Genomic DNA, 26180 nt, shown 5'->3' on the forward strand with positions numbered 1-26180 from the left:
GCAGGAAGAGAAAAAGGGAGGCAGCTTGTCTTGGTTCCCCTGGACCCTGACCCAATCCTTTCCTCTGATCCCTTCTGGGCCGGTCACACCTGTGGTACTACCCTAAGCCTCTCTCCTTGTCTTTACTTCCTCCACTCTCTGGTGCTGGGAAGGAGTCGGCCCGGGCAGCCCTCCAAGGCCTTCCCGGCCTCTCTGCACCCGGCCGGTGACCGGCAGTCGGCCAGGCCACTCCCAGGGGGCCCGCACCAGGGCAGGGCGGGAGGAACACCAAGACCTCCTTCCCCCGGCAGGCACCCGTCCTGCCTACGCGGGGAAACCGGACTCTCTCTCGCGGCTCTGGTTTCTAGAAAACTCCTGACTCGGGATGGCTAAGAAAGGCTTCCAGGACCTACCCCTCCCTCACCCTGTGCACCTGAGACCCCCTAGCCTTCTTCTGGTCCTCCCCCAGGACTAGTTGGCCCCTCCTCACACTACTCCTCCGGTCCTTCCCAGGATCCAGTATTCCCCTCTTCCTTCACCTCCTTCTTTTTTCTCTTTCTTTGCCCCCCCCCCCCCCCCCGGGACACAAGTGCCCTCTCTGTCCCCGCTCCCCATCTTGTGCTGTCTGCTCCCTTCTCCTCCCCCACCCTCATTTCTCCAGAACCTAAGGATCTGGGCCCCTGCGCCCCCAGCCTCTGGAGGCCCAGACCCCCTCCTTCTGAGGTCACGCAGTCTCCACCTTTGTACCTCCCACAGACTCATGTGTCCAAGTTCCCCCAGCCCATCCCCACTGGGGCGTTGGCATCCGGCCACCCCTCTCTGTCTACTAGCTATTTCTCGCCCTTTAGAGCATGCGGGAGGAATGTGGGGCGGCCCAGGGCTGCCTCCTGGGAATCTTGAGCCTCCATAAAGGGCCCCTCCTAGGAACCCACCTGTCCCTGCTAGGGCCTGGCTAGAGCCACTGCGGTCCCAATCCTGGGAGCCCGAGGAGGTCGCCGACATGCCTGAGGCTAAACCAGGTGGCTGGCCAGAAACCTTCCTGGGAGTTGGGTGGGAGATGGCCTGCAGACAGGGGATGTCTCTTCCGTGGGAGGAAGGGGTCCTTTGCCTTCTCTTACCTCTAGGTAGAGTGTGGGTTCCTTGCCTGCTTGGGGAAGAGAGGCCCCTTCTCGGTGCGCGGATGGGTTCCTCCCTGATGCAGGGTGATGGGGTCTTGTGTCTCTGGGTAGCAGTCACTCTTCCTCTTCAGGCACCGGGAAACCCATCTTGGGTAGAAATCTCAGCTAATTATAAATTGGGTTCGGTTTTCTCTCTCTCCCTCCCTCCCTCTCTCCTTATTTTCATCCCTTCTTTTCTCTTCTCCCCTCTCCTCTCTCCTCCAGTTCTCCAGGCTGGTCTCAAACTCACTCTCCAGCCCAGGCTGACTTGGAAGTCCCAGTCTGTTTTGGGGGAGAGGGTGTTTCAAGATAGGGTTTCTCTGTGTAGCGCTGGCAGTCCTGGAACTCACTCTGTAGACCAGGCTGGCCTCAAACTCAGAGAGCCACTGCCTCTGCCTCCGGAATGCTGGAATTAAAGGCGTGCGCCACCACCGCCCGGCCAGAAGTCCCATTTTTACTGCCTCAGTCTCACAAGAACTGGGTGGGAGGCATGCACCCCCATTCCCAGCTAGGGGGCTCCTTTTCTTGAGGCTCTAGGGGTCTTGCTTGTACACTGCTGGGGCTCAGTTTAGGGCTAGGGTCCTCTCCAGGTGGGAGAGCACCCTCGAGGGAGTTGCATCGAGTTCACTGAGCAAAGATTGGGTACTTTCTAGATCATGAGGTGCGTCTATGACACAGTGGGGCTTCATGTACATGGAGTGAGAATTTTCTGTGTAAAGACGAGACCCCCTTTGGTGTGAAAGTCGGACTTGTCGCAGGGAATATGGGTCTCTCCCGTGTGTGGAACCCTTTTCTCCTGCTATGATGGGGACGGAGTCCAGAGCCTCTTGCCTGCTGGGCACCCACCAGCTCTGTCCCGGCACCCCAGTCTCTCTCCAGGGCAGTTAGCAGTACTCCTTGGGGGGCAAAGGCAGTCTGTAAGGTGGCTGGGGCTTTCTCTTTTTGTGGAAATGGGCATTGCACCCAAACCCTGGCATCACCTTCCCCAACCAGGTTGAGGTCGCCACCAGCTCCTTGCAGAGACTGACCCATGGGTCAGTGACCTGTACCATAGGAGACTGCTGTGGTCAGCACCAGTGTCCAGTTTCTATCCCAGGGGAAGGGCTAATTATACCCCAAACCTGAAAGGTCAGACTGGTGGCCAGAGTCTGGGGTGAGACTATGAGGGGAGGGGGAACCTGATTCCACAGTCAGGGTGAGGATCAACTTATGCCTGGAATGGGGGTCTGGACCCTGGGTCTGGACCCCGGTTCTGAGGAAGGAGGTCTGGGTCTAGACTCTGGGCAGGAGGAGGAGAGCACCATGGGTGCTGAAGTCTCAACATCTGTGTTACAGCAGCCAAAAAGGCCCCCAAAGGCAAGGATGCGCCAAAGGAAGCGCCAAAGGAAGCTCCTGCTAAGCCAGATCCTGCAGAGCCCCCCAAAGGTGAGGTGCCCCCTGGGGCTCTGCCAACTGTCTCCTCCTGGCCCTTCTGCACACTGGCCCCAGCCTTTCCTGATCTCTTTCTGGTAACTGTCTCCACACAGTGACAGAGCCACAGTCCTGCGTGGCTTCCCAGCACCCCACCCAGGCTGGCACCGCACCCTGAGCCCCCAAAAGCTATGTTCGTATTTACATGTCCTTTACCCGAAAGTCCTTTCCATTCTGGCTATAACCTGCTGGTCCACAGATGGGGAAACTGAGGCCCAAGGGGCTGACAGAGCCTAGCAAAGCTTATGCTTCTGGATAAATGTAAGCTATACCATAATCTCTGCCTTCTGAGCAGAGGCGTTCCTGTGTGTGTGTGTGTGTGTGTGTGTGTGTGTGTGTGTGTGAGAGAGAGAGAGAGAGAGAGAGAGAGAGAGAGAGAATCCTTATAGCTGTAGCTGTCCCAGAACTCACTCTGTAAACCAGACTGGCCTCAGACTCACAGAGATCCTCCTGCTTCTGCCTCCTGAGTGCTGGGATTAAAGGCATAAGCCACCACCACCACCACCCAGTGATCATAGGGGTTCTTATTAATCCCAGAACTCTTCCCAAAGAGGTCCTCTGCTTCCCCCTAAACCACTGCTGACACCCTAATCCCTAATCCTTTCTCCTGAGCAGAGGCCCCACCTGAGGACCAATCCCCAACTGCAGAGGAGCCCGCAACAGGCATTTTCCTGAAAAAGCCAGACTCTGTGTCAGTGGAGACTGGTGAGCCCTGGAGTTGAACAGCCTAGAACCCGAGTGTGAGGGAGGAGAGCTGGGGAGGACTCCTGGATCAGAGCCCCTGGGTCTGAGAGAGAAGGGCTGGGTCTCTGGAGAGCTGGTTCCTCAGTGCCTCCTTCCTCCAGGGACAGACACGGTGATTCTGGCCAAGGTGAACGGGAAGGAGCTCCCGGGCAAGCCTGCCGTCAAGTGGTTCAAGGGGAAGTGGCAGGAGCTGAGCACCAAGAGTGGAGCCCGATTCGCCTTCAAGGAATCCCATGACTCTGACAGCAATGTGAGACCCCGGTGGGACCAGACGGGTGCAGCACCCCCTCGAGGGAGCCAGTGCCTCAGGTGGTGGTTGAGGCCCGGCTAGAGCAGTGTAGAGGGCATAACCACATACTTCTCACCTCTTTAGAGGCCTTAGGAGTCAAGATCCTGTCCCAGAGAGCTCTGCTTTGGGGCCAGGTGGAGATTTGGGGACTGTGAGTCAAAGCGCCATGACCCTGTCCCCCCCCCCCCCCCCCCAGGTGTACACCGTGGAACTCCACATCGGGAAAGTGGTCCTAGGGGACCGCGGGGATTACCGTCTAGAGGTCAAAGCCAAGGACGTCTGCGACAGCTGCTCTTTCAATGTGGATGTGGAGGGTATGCTGGGGGGCAGGGAGACGGGGACGCTGGCGGGTGGGGGGTTCTCCACTGAGCTGGCGTGGATGCAGGCATGGAGGTGGCGCGGTCCCACTCTCTTGGAGGAAAGGGTCAAGACTTCGTAATGGTGGGGGACAATGTCTCCAGGCTTTGTGTAGAAGGAGGTACTAGACTTACAGGTGTTTAGCAACTTGGGGTACACATGAAAAAGTTTAGGAAGCTTCCAGGTTTGTGAGCTGAGGGCTTGGGTAATTAGGGCCCCCTGCCTCATAGAATCTGGGTGCATGGGTTCAGCACAAGGTGCATAGACCAGGCAGGTTAGGAGAAAGCAGGAGTCCTGCAGCCTCTGGGGTTTTACATACAGCTCAGTGTGTGGGGTTTGAAAGTGAGGGGCTGAAGGAATGAGACTCCCCTGGCCTGAGGAGCAAGGACCAGCTGGCCAGGAGGGTGGGACATGGTACCCAGGGAAGTGGAACTCCAAAGGGTAGAGAAGTTATGCCTGGTACATGCCTTTCACCCAGCCCAAGGCTGAGGCAGGGTGACTGATGCCAGCCCCACATGAGCCTGGGGTTCACAGTGAGATCTTGTCTCAAGATCCAAAATACTAGGGAGGGGGGGTGGGTGCAGTGTTTTTTGTTCTAGGTCAGCCAGGGCTACATAGTGAGACTCTATTTCAAACACACACACACACACACACACACACACACACACACACACACGGGGAAGGAAGGGAGAGAAAGCACTGTCTAGGCCTTCAGAGATAGTGCACTGGCCCAGAAGGTGGAGGAAAGGGTACCCAAGAGGCTGGGACTTGTGAATGTCTGGACAGGATGTCCTGCCTTTACCTTACTCCTCCTCCTCACCTGTTCCCAGCCCCCAGGCAGGACTCATCTGGTCAGAACCTTGAGAACTTCAAACGCTCGTGAGTGCCTCCGGTCCCGGGAAGAGGTGCCCATTGGCACTCAGAATCAAGGGACACTTTTCCTTGGGAGGTGGAGATAGAGGGCAAGGAGTGGGGATGCTTGGATGGATCTTCGTGGGATTCACAACCCTCTTAATGATTACAGGGGTGATGGGAAGTCAGAAGACGCGGGTGAACTGGATTTCAGCGGCTTGTTGAAGAAGAGGTGAGTTGGCCTAGCTGGCAGATAGGGACAGGTAGGGTCTTGGGAGAGGGACGATGGCCAGACAGCCAACATCTCTTTTCTTATCAACCTCCCTGGGTTTTCTCCTATTCTGTCCACCTTCCCTTCTTTCTCCTCTTTTTCTTTTCTTCTCTGTGTGGTGTATGAGTGTGTGTGGGTTGGGGGAGGGGTTGAGTTCGTGTCTTCTATCACTCCCCACCGTCTCTGTCTTTCTTTCTTTGCTGTGTTTTGAGACAAAGTCTCCCGATATAGCTTCGACTGGAGTTTGCTATGTAGATCCGTCTGGACTCAGATTCATAGAGGTCCGTCTGCCTTGGGCATTCAGTTGCTGGGACCAAAGGTGTGCGCCACCACACCTGGCCTTTCACTTGTTTTTTTTTTTTTTTTTTTTTTTGCGATGGAGTCTCTCACTGAACTTAGAATTCAATAAGCTGACTAGAGAAAGCTAACAAAGTCCAATGTGTTTGTCCACATGAGTGCAGTACCTGTGGAGGCCAGAAGAGGGTGTTGGACCCCTTAGAACTGGAGCTACAGGTGGTTGTGAGTTGCCTGGTGTGAGCGCTGGGCACTGAAGCTAGGTTCTCCAGAAAAGCTGTGTGTGTTCTTAACTGCAAATCATCCCCTCCAGTCCACACCCGGCTTTCACAGACTTGGGTCCTAATGCAGCAAGCACTTAGCCCAGAGCCATTCCTTCAGCCTCCACCCCTAGGTTTTCTCTTTACTCCAAAACGATCTCCTCCTCCTCATCTCACCAGCCCATCCACACCTACCCCTTCCTATAATGCCATCCAGTCAGCCATCTGCTCAGCAAGCCTCAACATTTTCACCCCTGAAGCCACCAGCCCTGCACCCTGCTCAGACAAGCTTCCAACCTATCACCCACCCATCACGAATCCATCCACATAGCTAACTACCTGTCCATCTTCCAGCCTATCTGTCCTCTCCACACTCTTCTCCCCACCAGCTTCCCAGTTCTCTATCTCATCTGCCATTATACTCAGATATCCATTTGTCAGTGTGTCTGTCTGCTCCACAGTCACGTCCTCCACCGTCCACCCGTCCACTCCACACTCATGCCCTGCACCGTCCGTCCATCCACTCCACACTCACGCCCTGCACCGTCCACCCGTCCACTCCACACTCACGCCCTGCACCAATAAAACAAGGCACTTATATATCAACTCCCTCCCTCCTTGTCTATTCAACTGAACTTGCACCTTTCCCCCAACAGCACCGAGCATTCTATCCAGACTTCTGCTCCCACACATCCAGCCAGCACTTTCCTTTCACCCCGTCACTGACACACCCAACCCCTTGCAGCTTTCTGTCAAATTGAACAATGAGAGGTTGGGACTCTGTGGGTAAAAAATAACTGGACTGGGGCTGTGAAGACAACTCAGTCAGTAAAGTGGTTGTCGTGTACCCGAGAAGACCCGAGTTCAAATCCCCAGCCCCTGTAAAAGCTATGTGTAGAGCTACACTTCTGTCATCCCAGCAGGCGAAATGGAATAGGTTCCTGGAGTTTATTGGCCAGTCAGCCTAGACAATCAGTGAGCTCCAGGTTCAGTGAGAGAACAACCACATCTCAAAATATAAGCTGGGCTAGGGAGATGGCTCAGTGAGTGGGCAAGGGTGCCTGTTGCCATGCCTCATGGCCTGCATGCAGTCCTTGGAAACCACATGATGGGGAGAGAATGGACTCCTGAAAGTTGTTCTCTGACTTTTGCACACATGCTGTGATATGTGAGTATACATGTGGGCGCATGCATGCGCGCGCGCACACACACACACACACACACCCCACACACACACACACACTAGAAAGAGTTAAAAACATTTTAAGAAGTGAGGTAGAGGAATGACTGAGAAAAGACCTGAGACTTCAGGCTCTGCACACCGATGCACATGTGCACACACACACAGGAGCGGGTAGTATGACAATTTACTCTTGTTTTTCAGCACACTTAGTCTCTCCTGGATCCACTAGAGTGTCGGCCATGTGCCCACCCTTCATGGCTCCAGTTTCCCCACTGACAGCTCCTCTACTGATCCGTTCCTCTGATCAATGCTCACTCAGCCATTTCTGTCATCCTAGCCGGACATGCGTGTACCCTGCTATGCTCTATTCATCCTTCTGTTTACCTGTCCTCTCACCTTCTGCTCTCAATATCAACATAATATTCATGTCCCAAGTTCAGCCATGTACCTACTCTGTCCCTTCCTTCTTCCTTCCTGAAGATTCTTGCTTGCATTTCTTCCTCCATGCACTGCACATCTTGTGAGGCCAGCTGTCCTCTAGGTGCTGGGCTGAGATGGAGACACAGAGAAGCCCCACTTGATCCTGGGCTGACTCCTTCAATACCATGGGAAGACATGACAGAGCCAAAGACAGGAACACACACAAGGCAGTTTGGTGTGGTTGGAGGAAGTGTGTCACGGCAAGAGCAGATCACTGCCTTGGAGAACCATAGATGCCTCGTAGAGAAGAAAGCACTGGCATTAGGGTCTGTAGGATGGAGAGGGGCACAAGGCAGGGACATCAGAGGCTGGAAGCGGCAAAGAGCTTTGAGAGGCAGAGAAGAGCCTGGAGTGCTAATGGCAGGGCATACATCTGGTTTGGATGCTGGGGGGTGAGGGTGGAAAGATGGGTTGGTTGGTGACGGCCAGGATGAGGAGCTGGGGTTCCCTCCTGGAGGCAGTGGGGAGTCACAGCAATGCTTAGAACAGGGAGGACATGGTTTCTGGTGTGCATGTTGGAAATGTTCTGTGCAGACCATGGGTAGAAAAACCTAGAAAGGAAGGTGGCTGATAAATATTTGCTGGATAAATATTTGATGGATAAGTGAATGGGTAGATGGGTAGGAAGGTGAAGGGATGGATGAGTGGATGGAGGGATGGATAGATGGATGAGTGTGTGGGTAGATGGGTAGGAAGGTGAAGGGATGGATGAGTGGATGGAGGGAGGGAGGGATGGATGGATGAGTGTGGGTAGATGGGTAGGAAGGTGAAGGGATGGATGGAGGGATGGATGGATGAGTGTGGGTAGATGGGTAGGAAGGTGAAGGGATGGATGGAGGGATGGATGAGTGTGTGGGTAGATGGGTAGGAAGGTGAAGGGATGGATGGATGATTGATTGGGTGGAGGGATGGAGGGATGGATGGATGATTGGGTGGAGGGATGGAGGGATGGATAGATGGATGAGTGTGGGTAGATGGGTAGGAAGGTGAAGAGATGGATGGAGGGATGGATGGATGAGTGTGGGTAGATGGGTAGGAAGGTGAAGGGATGGATGGAGGGATGGATGAGTGTGTGGGTAGATGGGTAGGAAGGTGAAGGGATGGATGGATGATTGATTGGGTGGAGGGATGGAGGGATGGATGGATGATTGGGTGGAGGGATGGAGGGATGGATAGATGGATGAGTGTGTGGGTAGATGGGTAGGAAGGTGAAGGGATGGATGGGTAAGTGTGTGGGTAGATGGGTAAGAAGGTTTAGATGACTACTTGGATGAATGAAACAATAATGAAATTGATATGGAAATGGATGGAAGGATGGGTGGACGGGTGAGCGGGGGAAGGGATAGAGAGTGGATTAAGGGTAGCTGTTTACTTGGTTAGGTGAATGGGTGGGTTGATGAAGATATGTGGACAGAAGGGTAGTGGGGATTGGATGAATAGAAGATGGATGAGTGGGGAGAGAAGTGGGGAAGAGAGGGAAGGATGACGGGATGATAAATGAACGGGTGCTTTATGGTTAGATGAATGGACAGATGATGGGGGAGGTAGGGAGGGAAGGATGAGTGAGTGAGTGTTCAGATGGACGGTAGGATACCTGGACAACTGGATAGGTGGATGAACTGATAATGAATAGATATGTGGGTAGTGGATAACTAAATGGAGAGATGGATTTATTGAGGGAAGGGAAGGTGGAAGGAGAGATGGATAGTGGATGGGTATCCAGGTGAATGTGCAGAATTCAGGGATGTATAAGTGAATAAATTAGAGGGTGTATGGATGGATAGATGTGGGGATAGATGATTGATGTGTGGGTGAGGGCTGGATAATTGAGGTGTGGCTAGATGAGTGGATAAAAGGGGGAAAGAAGATGCTTGGCCAATAATCCAAGTGGGAAAGAACAAGGCTCAGAGTTACAGGTAACTGACTGTGGGGGTGGGGCACCTTAGCCACCTCATTACTGTGTCCCTGCTCTCCCAGGGAAGTAGTTGAGGAGGAGAAGAAGAAGAAGAAAGATGATGATGATCTGGGCATTCCCCCAGAGATTTGGGAGCTCCTGAAAGGGGCCAAGAAGAGCGAGTATGAGAAGATCGCCTTCCAGTATGGCATCACTGATCTCCGGGGCATGCTGAAGCGCCTCAAGAAGGCCAAGGTGGAGGTCAAGAAGAGTGCAGGTCAGCATTGACCCGAGGGAGATGGGATTGTCCTGGAGTCCCCCAACACTGGGGACATCTGTATCCCGGATCCAGGACAAGTGGTGGGCCTCACTCTCAAAGGTCTCTAAGTCCACAGGAGGCCTCCAGACTTGACCTGGGAGAGACCAAGGTCTGGGAGGAAGACCTGGCTCCTCTGGAGATGATCAGGGCAAAAAGAAACTCTTTTCTGTAGTAGGAGGAATGGCGGGCTGCATTCTGCCCAGCTCCCAGCTGCCTGGCTAGCTTATGCCCCGAAATAATTACACGGAAACTGTATTCTTTTAAACACTGCTTGGCCCATTAGTTTTAGCCTCTTACTGGCTAACTCTCACATCTTGCTTTAACCCATTTCTAATAATCTGTGTACCGCCACGAGGTGGTAGCTTACCGGTAAGATCCTAACCTGTGTCTGCCTCGGAGAGGAGAATCATGGCAACTGACTGACTCGGCTTCTTTCTCCCAGCATTCTGTTCTGTTTACTCTGCCTACCTAATTTTCTGTCCTATTAAAGGGCCAAGGCAGTTTCTTTATTTAACCGATGAAGTCATCACAAAACAGAAGACTCCCACATCACTTTTCTCTACTCCCTGGTCTTCTGTCTTTGACACTGGTCATCTCTGTATCCCCTGGTCCTCCCTCTACCCTGTGGTCATCCCTCCATCCCTAGCCTTTACTAAGAAGTTGGACCCAGCCTACCAAGTAGACAGAGGCAACAAGATCAAGCTGGTGGTGGAGATCAGTGATCCAGACCTTCCTCTCAAGTGGTTCAAGAATGGCCAGGAGATAAAGCCAAGCCTCAAGTATGATCAGGGGAACTGCTGCACGGGCGGTCTGCCGTGAATGTCCAGAAGTAAGCGTGGGTTCCCACCTTCCCTGTTGGCTCTCACACCAGGTATGTGTTTGAGAATGTGGGGAAGAAACGAATTCTCACCATCAACAAATGCACGCTGGCAGACGATGCTGCGTACGAGGTGGCAGTCAAGGATGAGAAGTGCTTCACCGAACTCTTTGTCAAAGGTGGGGCTGGCTCCACCTGAGTCTGGGGACGGAGGGAGGGGATCGAGTGGGTCCTGAGACTGCTGGCTTCCTCTCTCTCACTCCATAGAGCCTCCAGTCCTGATCGTCACCCCACTGGAAGACCAGCAGGTGTTTGTGGGTGACCGAGTGGAAATGTCGGTAGAGGTGTCTGAAGAGGGTGCACAGGTCATGTGGTGAGCACAGCTGCCTTCAGGTTCTTCACCTCAGCCCTGGTCTCTAGCAGACCCAAAACTTCCTAGGAGGTTCTGATTTTTGTTCAGGGGGCACCTGAGACCTCAGTTAATGTCTTCAAATCCCCCTTTACTCATCTTCTCTCATCCACCCACCATCATTCTGTCTACCATACCTCTATCCATGCATTTTATCCATGTATCCTTCTATAATCCATTCACCATCATCCTTCCACCCAATCATTACCAGCCCTTCATTCCATTCCACCTATCCATCCATCATCCCTCCACCCACCCACCCACCCATCCACCCACCCATCCACCCACCTACTCATACATCCACCCACCCACCCATCCATCCACCTATTCATCCATCCATCCATCCACCCATCATCCCTCCACCCACCCATCCATCATCCATCCACCCATCCACCCATCCACCCATCCATCATCCACCCATCCATCCATCATCCCTCTATTCCTTCCCCCATTCCATCACTTGTCCATATTGCCCATCTACCATCAATCTTTTTACCTATTTATAACTTCTTCTGTTCATTTCTTCATCCATCCCCCAACCCAGCCTCCTTTCCATTGATTCATTCAGCCATTCACCTATCACCTTTAACCCATCCTTCCTTCCTTCACCCACCCATTCCTTACCCCTCCACCCATTCATTCTCCATCTAAACCAACTGCATGCCCGCCCATCCCTGGTCTGTCTATGATCTATTCTCCCACCTCATTGACCTGCCTTCCACCCACCCAGGATGAAGGATGGTGTGGAGTTGACACGGGAGGACTCCTACAAGGCACGCTACCGCTTCAAGAAGGATGGGAAACGTCACATCCTCATCTACTCTGATGTGACTCAGGAGGATGGGGGCCGCTATCAAGTCATCACCAACGGCGGCCAATGTGAGGCTGAACTCATTGTGGAAGGTACGACTTCTCGGAGTCCTGGAAGAGCTGCGGCTCCTCTCCCACCCCATCTGGCCAGATTCCCCAGCTTGTGCTCAGGCTGGTAACATCTGCCCCCACTCCCCACACGTGACACACAGTGTGTCCTGCTGCAAACGAGGTGTGTTTTGGTAGGCATGAGAGGACCCTGTGAATGTCCGAGTTTGTATATCAGCTCCTTGTTACATAAAATGCCACCCCTGGGAGAAAGTGGGCCAGAGAAGGGTCATAGGACCTTGTGTAAGAAAGAAACGTAAAACAAAGAAAAACAAAAATCTGTCATTTACAGTGAAATAAATAAGCTTTTCTCTATGTGGCCAATTAAACAAGGGAACGTGCACGCTGCGCTGACTCACAGGGACAGACTGCTGAGGTCAGTCCTCAGATGATGCTGTCACACAGGGAAGGGAAGAGAAAAGGAGAGAGGGAGAGGGGATGACAAGCATGATCACGCACGCACACACACACATGTACACTCACACACATTCACACATTCTCACACACATATACACTCACATACTTAGCACACTCACACACACATACATACATGCACACACTCACATACACACTCACACAAACTCACACACTCACATACTCACGCACTCACACATACACACACATACATATATACTCACACACTCACAACACATTCACACACACTCACACATTCACATAGACAATTAGCTCTCCTTACCCAGGGATTCTGTGTGTAAACACCTTTTGAGTAAAATATTGGGAAGATAAATTTCATCTTATCAGGGCACACTAACCAGGAACTGCACCACTGAACTGTACCCTAATCTCTCACGGGGGGATCCTAGGCAGGGGCTCCAACCCTGAGCATGGCCCTGCCTACCTTACACTCTTTCTGGGAGGCTCCCAGAGTTCTCTGCAGCACTTGCCTCCTAATCCTGGAATCTCTTTGTTCCCCATCCCCACTAGAGCAGGATCCTCCATGTCCAGCAAGTAGTTGGGGGCTCACTCATAGCTCTATCCTAGAACAGCGTTCACATGCAGTGGGTGCTCTCTAGTGTTTGTGACCCGATTAGAGCCGCCAGTTCCCACCCTCTTTGTTTCTATGCAGAGAAGCAACTGGAGGTCCTGCAGGACATCGCAGACCTGACAGTGAAGGCCGCAGAACAGGCTGTGTTCAAGTGCGAAGTGTCTGATGAGAAGGTGACGGGCAAGTGGTACAAGAATGGGGTGGAGGTGCGGCCCAGCAAGAGGATCACCATCTCCCATGTGGGCAGGTGAGGCTCAGGGCAAGGAGCCATGTATCAGCTGCATGGCCGTGTAACACACGCACTGGTTTGTTAGAAGAAGAATTGTAATCTGAGTCTGCGTGTTGGTTAGGAGCAGGCTGAGACATCTGGTGAAGGCAGGGGACAGCTAGGACCGTATTTGAGACGTATAGGAAAGCAAGCGGTCAGAAGTCAGCAGGCAGGATGTGAACACCTGAGATAAATACCTGCTCATCTGCTCAGTGCCTGAGAGCCACGACTCCAGCCCAGCGCTGCATCCCCCTAGGTATCTTCATGCCAGCTGTTTGGCTCTGTGTTTCGTAAGGAACCATAGCTATTGGTAGCCTTGATAATGACGGCAGCCAGTCTTGCTGCTGACGGGGACCTTCCTGGGAGCCAGGTCCACCCCAGATGTTTCACAGCTCTTGAGATGGTGCCATCATTTCTCTGTTTATGGATGAAGAAAGAGAGGCAGAAAGGCCCAGTAGCTCACCCAAAGTCACACAGCTAGGAAGTGGGATTTAAGCTCAGGCCAGAACATCACAAAACCTCCAGTAAAAAGAGTAGCTGTACAAACATGAGGACACAAGTTCAATTCCCAACACTCATTTACAATCTGGGCATGGTGGTGTGTGCCCATAATCCCAGCGGAGGGAGACAGGAGGATCCTTGGAGTTTGCTGGCAGATAGCCTAGCTTAATTGATGGGACCCTGGTTCCAGTGAGAGGCCCTGTCTCAAAGTGGAGAAGGGCTGGAGAGAAGCACTGACTGCTCTTGCAGAGGACCCAGGTTCAATTCCCAGCACCCACATGGTGGCTCACAACCATCTGTAAATCCAGTTCCAGGGAATCCAGTGCCTTCTTCTGTAGGTACTGCACACACGGTGCACATATAAACACGAAGGCAAACATGCATACATATATAAAATAAATCTTTTTTTTTTCGAGACAGGATTTCTCTGTGGCTTTGGAGCCTGTCCTGGAACTAGCTCTTGTAGACCAGGCTGGTCTCGAACTCACAGAGATCCGCCTCCTCTGCCTGCCGAGTGCTGGGATTAAAGGCGTGTGCCACCACCGCCCGGCTTACAAAATAAATCTTAAGGATAAAATGCACATGGTGCCAGAGGGATGACACCTGAGGTGGACCCCGGGATCCACATCTCTTGTGTTGGCATTCACACCGAGGGATGACACCTGAGGTAGACCCCGGGATCCACATCTCTTGTGTTGGCATTCACACCGAGGGATGACATCTGAGGTAGACCCCGGGATCTGCATCTTTCATGTTGGCACCACACCGAGGGATGACACCTGAGGTGGACCCTGGGATCCACATCTCTCGTGTTGGCATTCACACCGAGGGATGACACCTGAAGTGGACCCCTGGGGTCTGCATCTCTAGTGTTGGCACCACACCGAGGGATGACACCTGAGGTGGACCCCGGGATCCGCATCTCTCGTGTTGGCATTCACAGATGAGTCTGCAGTGATCTGGCCTGACCCCACCCACCCCCTTTCTGCATTCTAGATTCCACAAGCTGGTGATTGATGATGTCCGCCCTGAGGATGAGGGAGACTACACATTCGTGCCTGATGGTTATGCCCTGTCCCTCTCAGCCAAGCTCAACTTCCTGGGTAGAGACAGCCTTCCTTTTCTACTAGGGACAGAGAACCCACCCTCCCAGGCCTCCAAGATCCCAGCATTTCTCCCTGCAGGATTAAGATGTCTAGTTTTATGATGGGATCCATGGATACAGTCAGTGAGATGTTCAGGGCATGGTACATGATGATGAGTATCCATGGGGATAGGGGCGGTTTGGGAATCTGTCCCTCCCCTGGGACCACACACTCAGGGTTTCTTGCAGATTCTGCCCTCTGCCTCTCGATTATGAAGGGAAGATGAGGGAGGGACATGAGAGTTTAGCCCTAACCATTCCAACTCCTTGTCCTTTCAGAAATCAAAGTGGAGTATGTACCCAAGCAAGGTAAGAGCCGCGCGGCCACAGTGTGACTCATGTCTGAGGGAGCAGGGCTGCGTCTGGACTTGGAATGTTGCTTCTCTGGGTGCCCTATGGTGGTATTGGGAAGCCAGGTACCCAACACCTGTTTTGTGCCTCCAGAGCCCCCAAAGATCCACCTGGACTGCTCAGGGAAGACCTCAGATAACTCCATTGTTGTCGTGGCTGGAAACAAGCTGCGGCTGGATGTGGCTATCACTGGGGAGCCTCCTCCCGTTGCCACCTGGCTAAAGGGAGATGAGGTAGGTTTCTGCCCTGGTCCTTCTCCCCCAGCTCTGCTAAGTGGCTTCAGGCAAGTGGCTTTTCCTCTCCGAGCTTCAGTTTCATTCACTATGGAATGAGGATGTCGTCTTTCTGTGTGGAGCAGTTCTGAATACTGCAGGATGTATTGTCTACACAGGCATGGATGAATCCAACACACGGTGCATACCCCATTCATTGATCTTTTCCTCCCACAGCTGGCTAGTTAGTTAGTCAAGACTGACCGGTTCATCCATCTCTTCAGTAACTCTTCTACCCACCACCCACCCACCACTCACCCACCCACCCACTCATCATTTATCCATCCATCCACCCATTCATCCACACATCTACCCATCCCTCCACCCACAACCCACTCACTCATTATCCAATTGCATCTATCACTATACAATCCATCCACCCACCACCTATTCATCCATCCATCTATCCATCACTCACCTACCCAACCTGCACCACTCACTCCCCCAAAAAGTCCACCCACCTATCCAACTACCATCACTGATTCATCCTTTCATCAAAAAACTGCTTTGACTTTTCTGTCCTGGTCCCGGGGAAGCGGGATTTTCAGTTCTTCTGTGTTAGCTTTCAATTAATGTAATCAATACCAGAGCTATCTCTGTCTGTCTGCTTGTCTGTGCATCCATCCATCTGTTCCTTCCATCCATCCATCCATCCATCTATCTATGTATGTATATACACACTACATATGTGGTTCCTGGTTCAGTGTTCCTCTCCCTTGGATCTGTGGCCAGGTTAAACACTGTGGTGGCAAGATGCTCACCTCATAATGGTGGGAACACACAGAGAGGAAGGGTCCAGGGCCCCAATATCCTCTTCAATGGCACCCCCCCTTACCAATGACCAGGTGTCCTATTGATAGGCCCCATCACTTTTTTTCAAGACAGGGTTTCTCTGTGTGGCCCTGGCTATCCCAGAACTTGCTCTGTAGACCAGGATGGCCTCATAGAGATCTGCCTGCCTCTCCTGGGATCAAAGGCATTCACCATCACCTTCGGGCTTTAGGTCCCATCACTTAAAGGCTCCACTTCTTCCCAGTAATGTGATGAACTGGGACAAGCCTTCAGGACATGGGTCTTTGGGTAACCAAACTGTAGCATCCAAACTGTAGCAGCACCGAGGTCCTCTCTTCTGGAACATGGACAGCATGGCCCCATGTTTATCCACTTTTCCCCGCAGCTAACCACTAAAGGTGCCACCCTCACCAGATGCAGTCCTTTGGGGGAGGTGATGCAAGCTTCTCAAGATGGCCAAGACTGAGATATGGGGGTCAGAGAGCAGGAGCTGTAGGAATGTGAAGTCACTTTGAGCTAGGAGCATACAAAACGTTTCCTGGAAGAAGTGGATGACTTTCAGGTGGTCTTAAGAGTAAGAGGAGGTAGGCTGGTGAGATGGCTCAGCCGTTAAGAGCACTGGCTGCTCTTTCAGAGGACCTGGGTTCAATTCCCAGCGCCCACATGGCAACTCACAACTGTCTGTAACTCTATTTCCAGGGGATCTGACTCTCTTACATCAATGTATAAAAATTAAAAAAAAAAAGAGTACAAGGAGACTTGAGACACAGCTGGAGTGGTTGGGATTCCAGGCAGGGCTCTCCCCCTAGATTTTACCCCAGTACTGCACGGATCAGACATGGCGGTTCACAGCTGCCATCTCTGCACTTGGGAGGTAGAGGCAGGAAGAACAGGAGCTCCAGACCATCCTTGACTACAGAGAAAGTTTAATGGCCATCTACATTACAAGAGAAATCTGTTTTAGAAAGAAAAAGCAGTGTCAGGTTGTGTGTCTTGGAAACAAGACCTTGCTTAGTGAAGGTGGGTGTGTGGGGACAGGAAGGATGAATGAGGAAAGTCAGGGTGAGCTCTCCGAGTCAGAACTCATGCGTGGCCATAGTGACGTCCTGAGGCATGCCTGGTTGCTGGGTGGCCCTGTCCAGGTATTCACAGCGACGGAGGGCAGGATACACATTGAGCAGAGGCCAGACTGCAGCAGCTTTGTGATCGAGAGCGCAGAACGGGCAGATGAGGGCCGATATACCATCAAAGTCACCAACCCTGCGGGTGAAGATGTGGCCTCCATTTTCCTGCGGGTTGTGGGTAAGCAGGGGCCAAGGCGAATGATGCACGGGGTGGCTCACTGAAGCTTCTAAAGTACCCCAGACTCTTACTGTCCCTCACTCCCACCCAGATGTTCCTGACCCTCCAGAGGCCGTTCGTGTCACCTCAGTTGGAGAAGACTGGGCCATTCTGGTCTGGGAGCCACCCAAGTATGATGGAGGACAGCCCGTGACTGGTCAGCATCCATGTACCAGTGTCCCTGTGACTTCCGTGCTCCCTAACCTTTGATTCTTCTTTCACCCGAGCCCATAGCTTCCTTGTGGGTCTCCTGCAAGAACTAAGTTCTCGGGACCTGGGTTTCCATGATTTCTTCTGACGTGTGTGCACCCGTGCATGCGGAGGTCGGGTCCACCTTGAGCGCCCTCCTCCACCACTCTCCACCTTATTTTTTGAGATTGGTTCTCTCACTGAACCTAGAGCTCACCTGTTAGGCTAGACTGACTGGCTAAAGGAACTTTCTGTCTCCAGCCGTGAGATCACGAGCGCATACTACAGCCAGCTTTTATGTGGGTGCCATGGATCCAAACTCAGGCCCTCATACTAGTGCAAGCACTATTGACCGAGTCTCATCTGCAGCCCCATCCTGACCCCCTTTTGAGATCTGTCTTTGAGATCCCAGGCTGGCCTCAAACTCAGAGGTATCAGCTTGACTCTGCCTCCTGAGTGTTGGGGTTAAAGGTGTATGCCACCATGCCCAGCCAGATTTCCATCTTTCTTACTTTGACCCCATTAACCTTTCCCAGGGTTCATTGTTCCCTAACGACCTGGAAATAAGTCTCACAGCCTGGGGATTTCTGTGACCTTGCCCCCCCCCCCCCCCGAAGGCTCTGGGAAGCCAAGAGTCAGTTTGATGTGGGTTGTTTGATCCTTTCTATGTGACACTAGATCTCATTACAACCCCCAAACCCTTCTGCTTGGGGAGCCACAGGGTACTTGATGGAGCGGAAGAAGAAAGGCTCCCAGCGCTGGATGAAGCTCAACTTTGAAGTCTTCACTGAAACCACCTATGAGTCCACAAAGATGATAGAGGGTGTCCTCTATGAGATGCGGGTCTTCGCTGTCAATGCCATCGGTGTCTCACAGCCCAGCATGAACACCAAGCCCTTCATGCCCATTGGTACAATGGCTTGTCCCTCCCCCTGCCCCTCCCACCGACTCTGCCCCACACCCACCTCCAATCTCATACCTGACCTTTGACCCACAGAGCTTGAAACTCGTGTGTGTGTGTGTGTGTGTGTGTGTGTGTGTGTGTGTGTGTGTGTGTATGGTGCTGGAGACAGAATCTAGGACCATGTACAAAACTTCAGCCTCTCACTGAGGTATTCTAGACATCGGCTCTACTACTGAGCCACACCCCCAGCCTCTCACTGGCAGATTCTAGGTAGGCATTTTACCTCTGAGTTACAGCCCTAGTACCCCTGCTTTTTTTTTTTTTTTTTTGGTCTTTTTGAAGCAGGTTCTCTCTGTAGTACTAGCTGGTCTGGAACTCGCTCTGTAGGTCAGGCTGGCCTTGAACCCCCAGAGATCCTCCTGCTGCCTCCTCCCCAGGCTAGGACTGAAAGTGTACACCACCACGCTGGCTTCTGTTTTTAATTTTATCTCCCTCGTGCCCTTTCCTGATGACTGATGTTTGACCCATCGCAGTGATACTAGCCTCTGACCCCTGCCCTCTCTTCCTGACTTCTGCTTCTTCACTGGCTCCTGGTCCCCTCTCTTTGGATCCCTGCAGCCCCCACAAGTGCACCCCAGCACCTCATAGTGGAGGATGTGACAGACACCACCACCACACTCAAGTGGAGGCCCCCAGACAGGATTGGCGCTGGTGGCATCGATGGCTACCTGGTGGAGTACTGCCTGGAGGGCTGTAAGTGGCACTTGGCCCTGTGTTGGGAGTTGCATGGGGGTTCGCATAGTGCCTGGGACAGTCTGGACCCCTCAGGCCTTCCCTTCCTCTGCTACCTCTGTGAAGCAATGACTCCTCCCTCTCTAGTATTTTCCTCTACCTCCTTCCCGCTCACCAGCTGTGTAACTGTCATCTCTGCCGTCCCCATCCCCACCTCTGCTGCGTACCCCACACTCACAGTCACACTCAAACGCTTGCGTACACCCACATTGGCATGCACATTCACACTAGTGCACACACACTCCTTAAAGCCATGTACTCACACTCAAATGTTCATTTACCCGCCCATGTATATGCACACTGGCACACACACACACACACACACACACACACACACACAGCCCGCCGTGCCGTTCACAGTCCTGGCTACAGAATGTCTTGTATGCATTGCTCATCCGGCAGTCAGGATTCCACGCTGACTCTGTCTGCCCATATCAATAATCAAGCAGCCGCAGCCCTACCCACTTACGGCTGCCTGTGTGGTTTTGGTCTCTATGACTCAGAACCTTCATCTTGACCTGGAACTGTGACCACCGCATCAGGTCACACAGGAAAGTGATGTTGTTCATATCAGCTTCTTCCCAGCATTCTCTGCTCCATTTTCCAGCCGGCCACCACTCCACCCTCCTACCCCGGCATCAGGCTCGAGCTGTGTGATTTCAAATAGCTGGGACCCCCGGTTTCCTTGATCTTGAAATGTGGGTCACAATGTCCAAGATGGAATGGGTGTGGTCCTCCGTGCTGTCGTCAGGAAGGCTTGACCAGGGCTGCCACTTATGCCGGGGTTCACTGAGTCCTCGTTGTGATGGGGTTTGTGGGGGACAGTGAGGAAAGCAGTGCAGAAGGCCCAGGTCCACATGTGACTCCTCTCCCCAGCTGAGGAATGGGTCCCTGCTAACAAGGAACCCGTGGAACGGTGTGGCTTCACTGTCAAGGATCTTCCAACTGGAGCCAGGATCCTCTTCCGGGTTGTCGGGATCAACATTGCGGGGCGCAGTGAACCAGCCACCCTCCTTCAGCCAGTCACCATTAGGGAGATTGTGGGTGAGTGACACCCAGTCCCTGACTCAGCACCCCTGAGGCTCTACTCAGGGTCCCCCAGATGATGTCATCATCCCCCTGAAGCGATTTCCAGCCCAACACCAACCCCCTCTGTTCACACCCTCAGAGCAACCCAAGATCCGCCTCCCCCGCCACCTGCGGCAGACCTATATCCGCAAAGTGGGGGAAGCCATCAACCTTGTTATCCCCTTCCAGGTACTTAAGTTGGGGTCAGTGTGGGTGCTGGGGTGAGGTTATGAACAGGGCCAGGGTTGGAGTTGAGATCAGGGTCAGGGTCAGAACTGGAATCAGGGTCAGGGCCAGGGTTGGGGTTGGGGACCAGGCTATGAACAGGGTCAGGTTCAGGGCCAATACCATTGTTTGTGTTTAAGTCAGAGCCAGGGTCAGAGCTGGGGGTCAAGGATAGGGCTGGGGTCAGGGTGGAAGTCAGAGATAGGGTTGGGGTCAAGCAGAGTCAGGGCCAGAGCTGGCAGGGGTCAGAGCCTGGAGTAGGATTGAGTACAAGCCCAGGATGCTATCAGGTCCCGGATGCAGTGATGTATCTGTCTCCTAACCATGCTCTTCGGCCTGAAGAGCCCACTCACCTGACATTTATTCTGTCCTACAGGGCAAGCCCCGGCCTCAGGTGGTGTGGACCAAGGGTGGGGCTCCCTTGGATACCTCCCGTGTGAATGTGCGCACCAGTGACTTCGACACGGTGTTCTTCGTGCGCCAGGCGGCCCGCTCTGACTCTGGAGAATATGAGCTGAATGTGCAGATTGAGAACATGAAGGACACTGCTACCATCCGCATCCGGGTCGTGGGTGCGAGGCTGGAGCCTGGGGAGGAATGGGAGAAGAGGGAAATCAGAGTAGGGGAGAGGCTGGGTGGGACTGGGGGGGTTGGAGGAACATGGCCAAAGGCAAGGAAGGGAGGTTTGAAACAGGAAGGGTGGAAGGTGGGGTAAGGAAGGGTTCCATCCGCAGCGCTGGGCAAACGAAGTGTAGTGGTGTGTGCCCATGATCTTAGCACTCACGGGGTGGCAGCGGGAAGATCAAACCAATCTTGAGATATACAGTGAGATCAGCCTGGGCTACAACAAGTCAAAAAGAAAAAAGAAAAAAAAAGTCAGGAGGGGAAGGAAGGAGCAGTGCCAGGCACCAGGGCCCCTCGGATGGTGTGTGACACCCAACCCTCCTTCTAGAAAAGGCAGGGCCACCGGAGAACGTGATGGTGAAGGAGGTGTGGGGCACAAATGCGCTGGTGGAGTGGCAGCCGCCAAAGGACGACGGGAACAGTGAGGTCACAGGCTACTTTGTCCAGAAGGCTGACAAAAAAACCATGGTGAGGGGACAGAGGGGCCTCGGAGGCTGGGGAAATGCTGGTGGCCTTGGTAGAGCGGAGCTGAGCTTTCTGTGTCACAGCTGGGAAACTGAGGCTAGGAGACCCGGTGGCTGCGAGTGGGAGTGGGCTGGGTTCAGAAGACAGACTGCTGCTTCTGCCCCGCCTCTCCTAAGTCTCTACTCACGTGTGTCGAGTGGGAGTGGGCTGGGTTCAGAAGACAGACTGCTGCTTCTGCCCCGCCTCTCCTGCGTCTCTACTCACGTGTGGCCCACGTGCCGGCCTTTCCTGGTCCCTCCTTGTCCCCATTCCAGGAGTGGTTCAATGTCTACGAACACAATCGCCACACCAGCTGTACAGTGTCGGATCTCATCGTGGGCAATGAGTACTATTTCCGAATCTTCAGCGAGAACATCTGCGGTCTCAGTGACTCACCTGGTGTCTCCAAGAACACAGCGCGAATCCTCAAGACAGGTGCAGGGCTGCCTGGCACTGAGCTGTAACTCCTGGCTGTTGGCCGCTGGCTAGGTTTGGGGTGGGACTCACGTTATGGGTGTCTCATCTTCCCTAGGAATCACCTTAAAACCACTGGAATACAAGGAGCATGATTTCCGAACAGCCCCCAAGTTCCTGACACCGCTGACTGACCGGGTAGTGGTAGCGGGATATACCGCAGCTCTCAACTGTGCCGTCAGAGGCCACCCAAAGGTGCCAGGGTGGGGTCCGGGGAAACCGTTAGCAGCAATGCCCCCCGAATACTCCATTAGCAGCTCCTCAGGTGGAGGCCAAGTGTCAGGCAGGTCTGAGCTTCCTGCCTCGTGATTGCCAGGGACACCTCATCCATTCAGCCCAACTCTGTTCAGTTTGAAAACAGTGCCACTCCCTAGAAACCCTGGGGGGCACTTACACCTGCATAGCTTCCTGGGGTTCTTCTCAGTCACCTACTCTCAAGTTCACTCTTCTTTAAAAACACCTTAAAATTTAGCAGGACTGTAGTGACCCACGCCTTTAATCCTAGCACTCAGGAGGCAGAGGCAGGCGGATCTCTGTGAGTTTGAGGTCAGTTTGGTCTACAGAGGGAGTTCCAGGACAGGCTTCAAGGAGAAGCTCTTGTCTCTAAAAAAAAAATCTTAAAATATGTGTGTGTACGTATGAGCACCTTGTGTGTGTGGTACTCCTGTAGGCCAGAGAGGGCATTAGAGTCCCTGGAGCTGGAATTATAGGCAGTTGTGAGCTGCCCGGCATGGGTGCTGGGACTGAACCCAGATCTTCTGGAAAAGTAGCAAGCGCTAACTGCTGAACTATTTCTCCAGACCTCATAATTTTTCCCTTTTCAGACAAGGATTCATGTAGCCTAGATCCCCCACTTTCTGAGTCTGGCATTCTAGGTGTGCACCACCAAGTCTGGGAATATTCATTCATTCATAAATCCACCCACCGTCTCATTTAACCATGCGTCGATTCATTTATCTCAGCTCATTCATTCATTCCATTTGCTGATGTACATCATTAATTCCACAAATAATTTCCTGGATTTTGTATGTACTTTGCAAATGGAACAAAGAAGTTGTGTTTGCACTGGGGGGGGGGGGGGGGGGGCGAGGACGACACTGGTGATCTAAGACTGTAATGGCGATAGGCATGGCAGAGAAACACGGGTGGTCCTGAGACTGTCCAGGAGGTGACTGGCAGGGGAAGGGCAGGACAGACAGTTCCAGGGTACGGGATGCTGGAGCACAGGGAAGGAAAGGTAGGTGATCATGGTGGCCAAACTGGGGTCCCTAAGGTCTCTAGGCGTCATGTACTTGTTTGTACAGAAGAAAGTGGGGGTCAGAGAGTAAATGACTGGTTCAAGTCCCCCCAACCAGGTAGCGACATGGCTTCTGTTCAGGGGATCCCTGTAAATCAGTTTCCTCTCTGGTTCCCTTCCTTAGCCGAAGGTGGTGTGGATGAAGAACAAGATGGAAATCCACGAGGATCCCAAATTCCTCATAACCAACTACCAGGGCATCCTGACACTGAATATCCGCCGACCTTCGCCCTTCGATGCAGGGACCTATTCCTGCCGTGCCGTTAATGAACTGGGGGAGGCCCTGGCTGAGTGCAGGCTGGATGTCCGAGGTGAGGAGGAAGTGGTCCCACACTGGCTGACCCTCATCCAGGGCCCTTGACAAACCTACCTGAATGCCCCGCAGGAAGAGGAAGGGGGGGGGTCCTGCAAAGGCCCTGGGGTTGGGAAGCCCCAATCTCAGCCCACGCTTCCCCTTCTACCTCTCAAATCCCACCCAGCCTCCTGCCCTTTGCCCCTGGAGTCAGAGCTGAGTGACCCTCTCCAACTCCCCAACACACCCCAGTCTCTTCAGTGTGGATTTATTGTCTTGTATCTCAGCCCTGTCCCTAACTCCAGCCTGAGGCTTACATTTTCATCCACATTGTGTCCCAGACATCCTCTACCATGGTAGGGCCACAGTGGTCACATTTTATTCCTACTCTGGGCCTCTGAACACTGAACCATCCCCTGAGAGAACTGTCCCCCTGAGGCTTCAGTCCACACACACTGCTGGAAGCAGCCCCGTCTCCCAGAGTATCCATTAGCATAGTCCGGCCCTGCTTGATTGGAGACACAACCACGCTGATCTGCCTGGCCCCAAGAAGCAGGGACAGGGGCTCCAGCCCCTCAAAGATCACTCCCCAGGCCCAGTGGCCTCGTTCTGGATTCAGGCTGATCTGGATTGCAGTCTTCTTTGTGGGTGACTAAGTCATCTCAGGTGTACCCCCATTGTAGGCTCCCTCTGACTTCTGATAGCCGGTAATTTCTCGGAACGTCCCCATGCGGGATTTAAAACAACATTAAACTGTCAGGGGTGTGGTACACATCTGTCACCCAGTACTTAGGAAGCTGAGATAGGAGAATTTTAAGAGTTTACCAGCAGCCTGTGCTACAGAGCAAACTCAAAATCAGCCTGAATTACATAGTACGATCTTATCAAAATACTATAAAATATAAAAACAAGGGCTGGAGAGGTGGCTGGGGGCTAAGATCACCGGCTCCTCTCCCAAAGGACCTGAATTTGGTCTCACATGGGAGCTCACAACCATCTGTAGTTCCAAATTCCTGGGGCTCCAAAGCCCTCTTCTGACCTCCATGGGCATGCACATGGATCACATAAACTCAAGCAGGCAAACACAGACATAAAATAAGTGAATAAATTTTAGAACGCAAAATACAAAATAAAATGGCCAGGCACGGCAAAGTACAACTGTAGCCCTAGTTGTAGGTGCTGGAGGCAGGGTCATCAAGAACTTGAGGCCAGCCTCATCTGTAGGAAGTTAGATGCCATGAGGCCCCTTCTCAGAAAGAAGAAAAGAAAAAGGTGTGGGGCTGAAGATGTGGCTTCAGCGTAAAGCCATGGGTTCCACCCCCACACACAGTGGTGCCTGGGAGAAGGAAGCAGGATAGGAGTTCAAGGACACTCTCAGTCACACATTTGAGTTCGAGACCAGCTGGGGCTACGTGTAGCCCTGGGGGGGGGGGGGAGAGAGAGAGAGAGAGGGAGAGAGAGAGAGAGAGAGAGAGAGAGAGAAAGAAACTGGTGTTCAGGGACAGTTGTTGGATGGGCACTCTCTTGCCCCCTCTGCTGGTCACATGGATACATGCAGTATAGAGTCCGGGGAGCGGGTAGGAAGGTGCAGCCACCTCCCGCTGCCTCACCAACCATCTCTTCTTTCTCCCGCAGTACCACAGTGACAGCTGTCAGGACAGTCAACAGAGCCCAGACATCAGCTCTGCAACCCTTGGAATGACAGTCAGCTTTCTAGAATGGTCGTGATGATAAAATACTATTACTCAAATTATCATGTGTCCATCCTTCCAGAATCTGCAGTTCTTGTCTGCTTGTGGGTGGGGTTAGTCACTCTGGGGTATGGGATGGCCACCTCAAAGCAGCCTTAAAGATCAGATACCACTGGTTGCCATCTTGGAAAATGGCGTTTCCTGAGGGAACTGCTTTGCCATGGCGTTTACAGTAGTCAAAGGTGAAACTCCGTGGCCTGAACTCTTTTGAACATCACCAGAGGGACGAGTCAGGCTGGTCACCGTCCCTAAAGGACAGAACATCCGAGACAGGCTTGGGAACACCTGCCATCTTAGCTATCTGGAAGGCCAGAGTCGTCCTGGGCAATGAAATAACACCTGCGTTAAAATAAAAATAAAGAGGAGGGCTTGGGGTGGGGCTCAGCAATAGAGCCCCTACATAGAACCCTCCAGTGAGGGATTTAGGGGCGGCTCACTGGTGGAGTGCTTCCTTAGAATGTGGGAGGCTCTGGGTTTCATCTCCACCAGAGGGAAAAGGAGGCAACTGGAAAAGCCTTGGGGAAAGTGGGTACCGGGCACCAAGGACACAATGTGCACACAGCATGCTAGAGGAAGACCTGGGGCAGCCTGTGGCCTTGGTGATTGTGGCATTAAAGAGCCAGGACCTAGGTGTTCGTTCTTAAGAGCCTGACATTTATTAACTTTAAAATTTCATCTGTCTGGCTCTGAGC

General features: G+C 52.9%; 1 protein-coding gene across 1 annotated transcript; it reads left to right on the forward strand.

Moving 5' to 3' along the window:
* The first annotated feature begins 932 nt into the window (after positions 1-932).
* Positions 933-25511, forward strand: Mybpc2 (myosin binding protein C2). Its single transcript, XM_041648073.1, has 28 exons — positions 933-998; positions 2472-2561; positions 3222-3311; positions 3452-3600; positions 3836-3953; positions 4827-4875; positions 5021-5080; positions 9314-9507; positions 10196-10328; positions 10421-10545; positions 10634-10739; positions 11506-11678; positions 12781-12946; positions 14465-14571; positions 14892-14921; positions 15057-15196; positions 17170-17329; positions 17421-17525; positions 18279-18467; positions 19080-19214; positions 20130-20297; positions 20422-20510; positions 20923-21118; positions 21499-21638; positions 21950-22109; positions 22207-22343; positions 23570-23756; positions 25373-25511. The coding sequence occupies exons 1-28, from the start codon at positions 980-982 to the stop codon at positions 25381-25383; spliced, it is 3426 nt and encodes a 1141-aa protein (XP_041504007.1). The 5' UTR covers positions 933-979; the 3' UTR covers positions 25384-25511.
* The last annotated feature ends 669 nt before the right edge of the window (positions 25512-26180 follow it).

This window comes from Microtus oregoni, unplaced genomic scaffold (assembly GCF_018167655.1).
Source record: "Microtus oregoni isolate MIOR12 unplaced genomic scaffold, Mior012 000000F_ref0000247, whole genome shotgun sequence".
Taxonomy (NCBI): Eukaryota; Metazoa; Chordata; class Mammalia; order Rodentia; family Cricetidae; genus Microtus; species Microtus oregoni.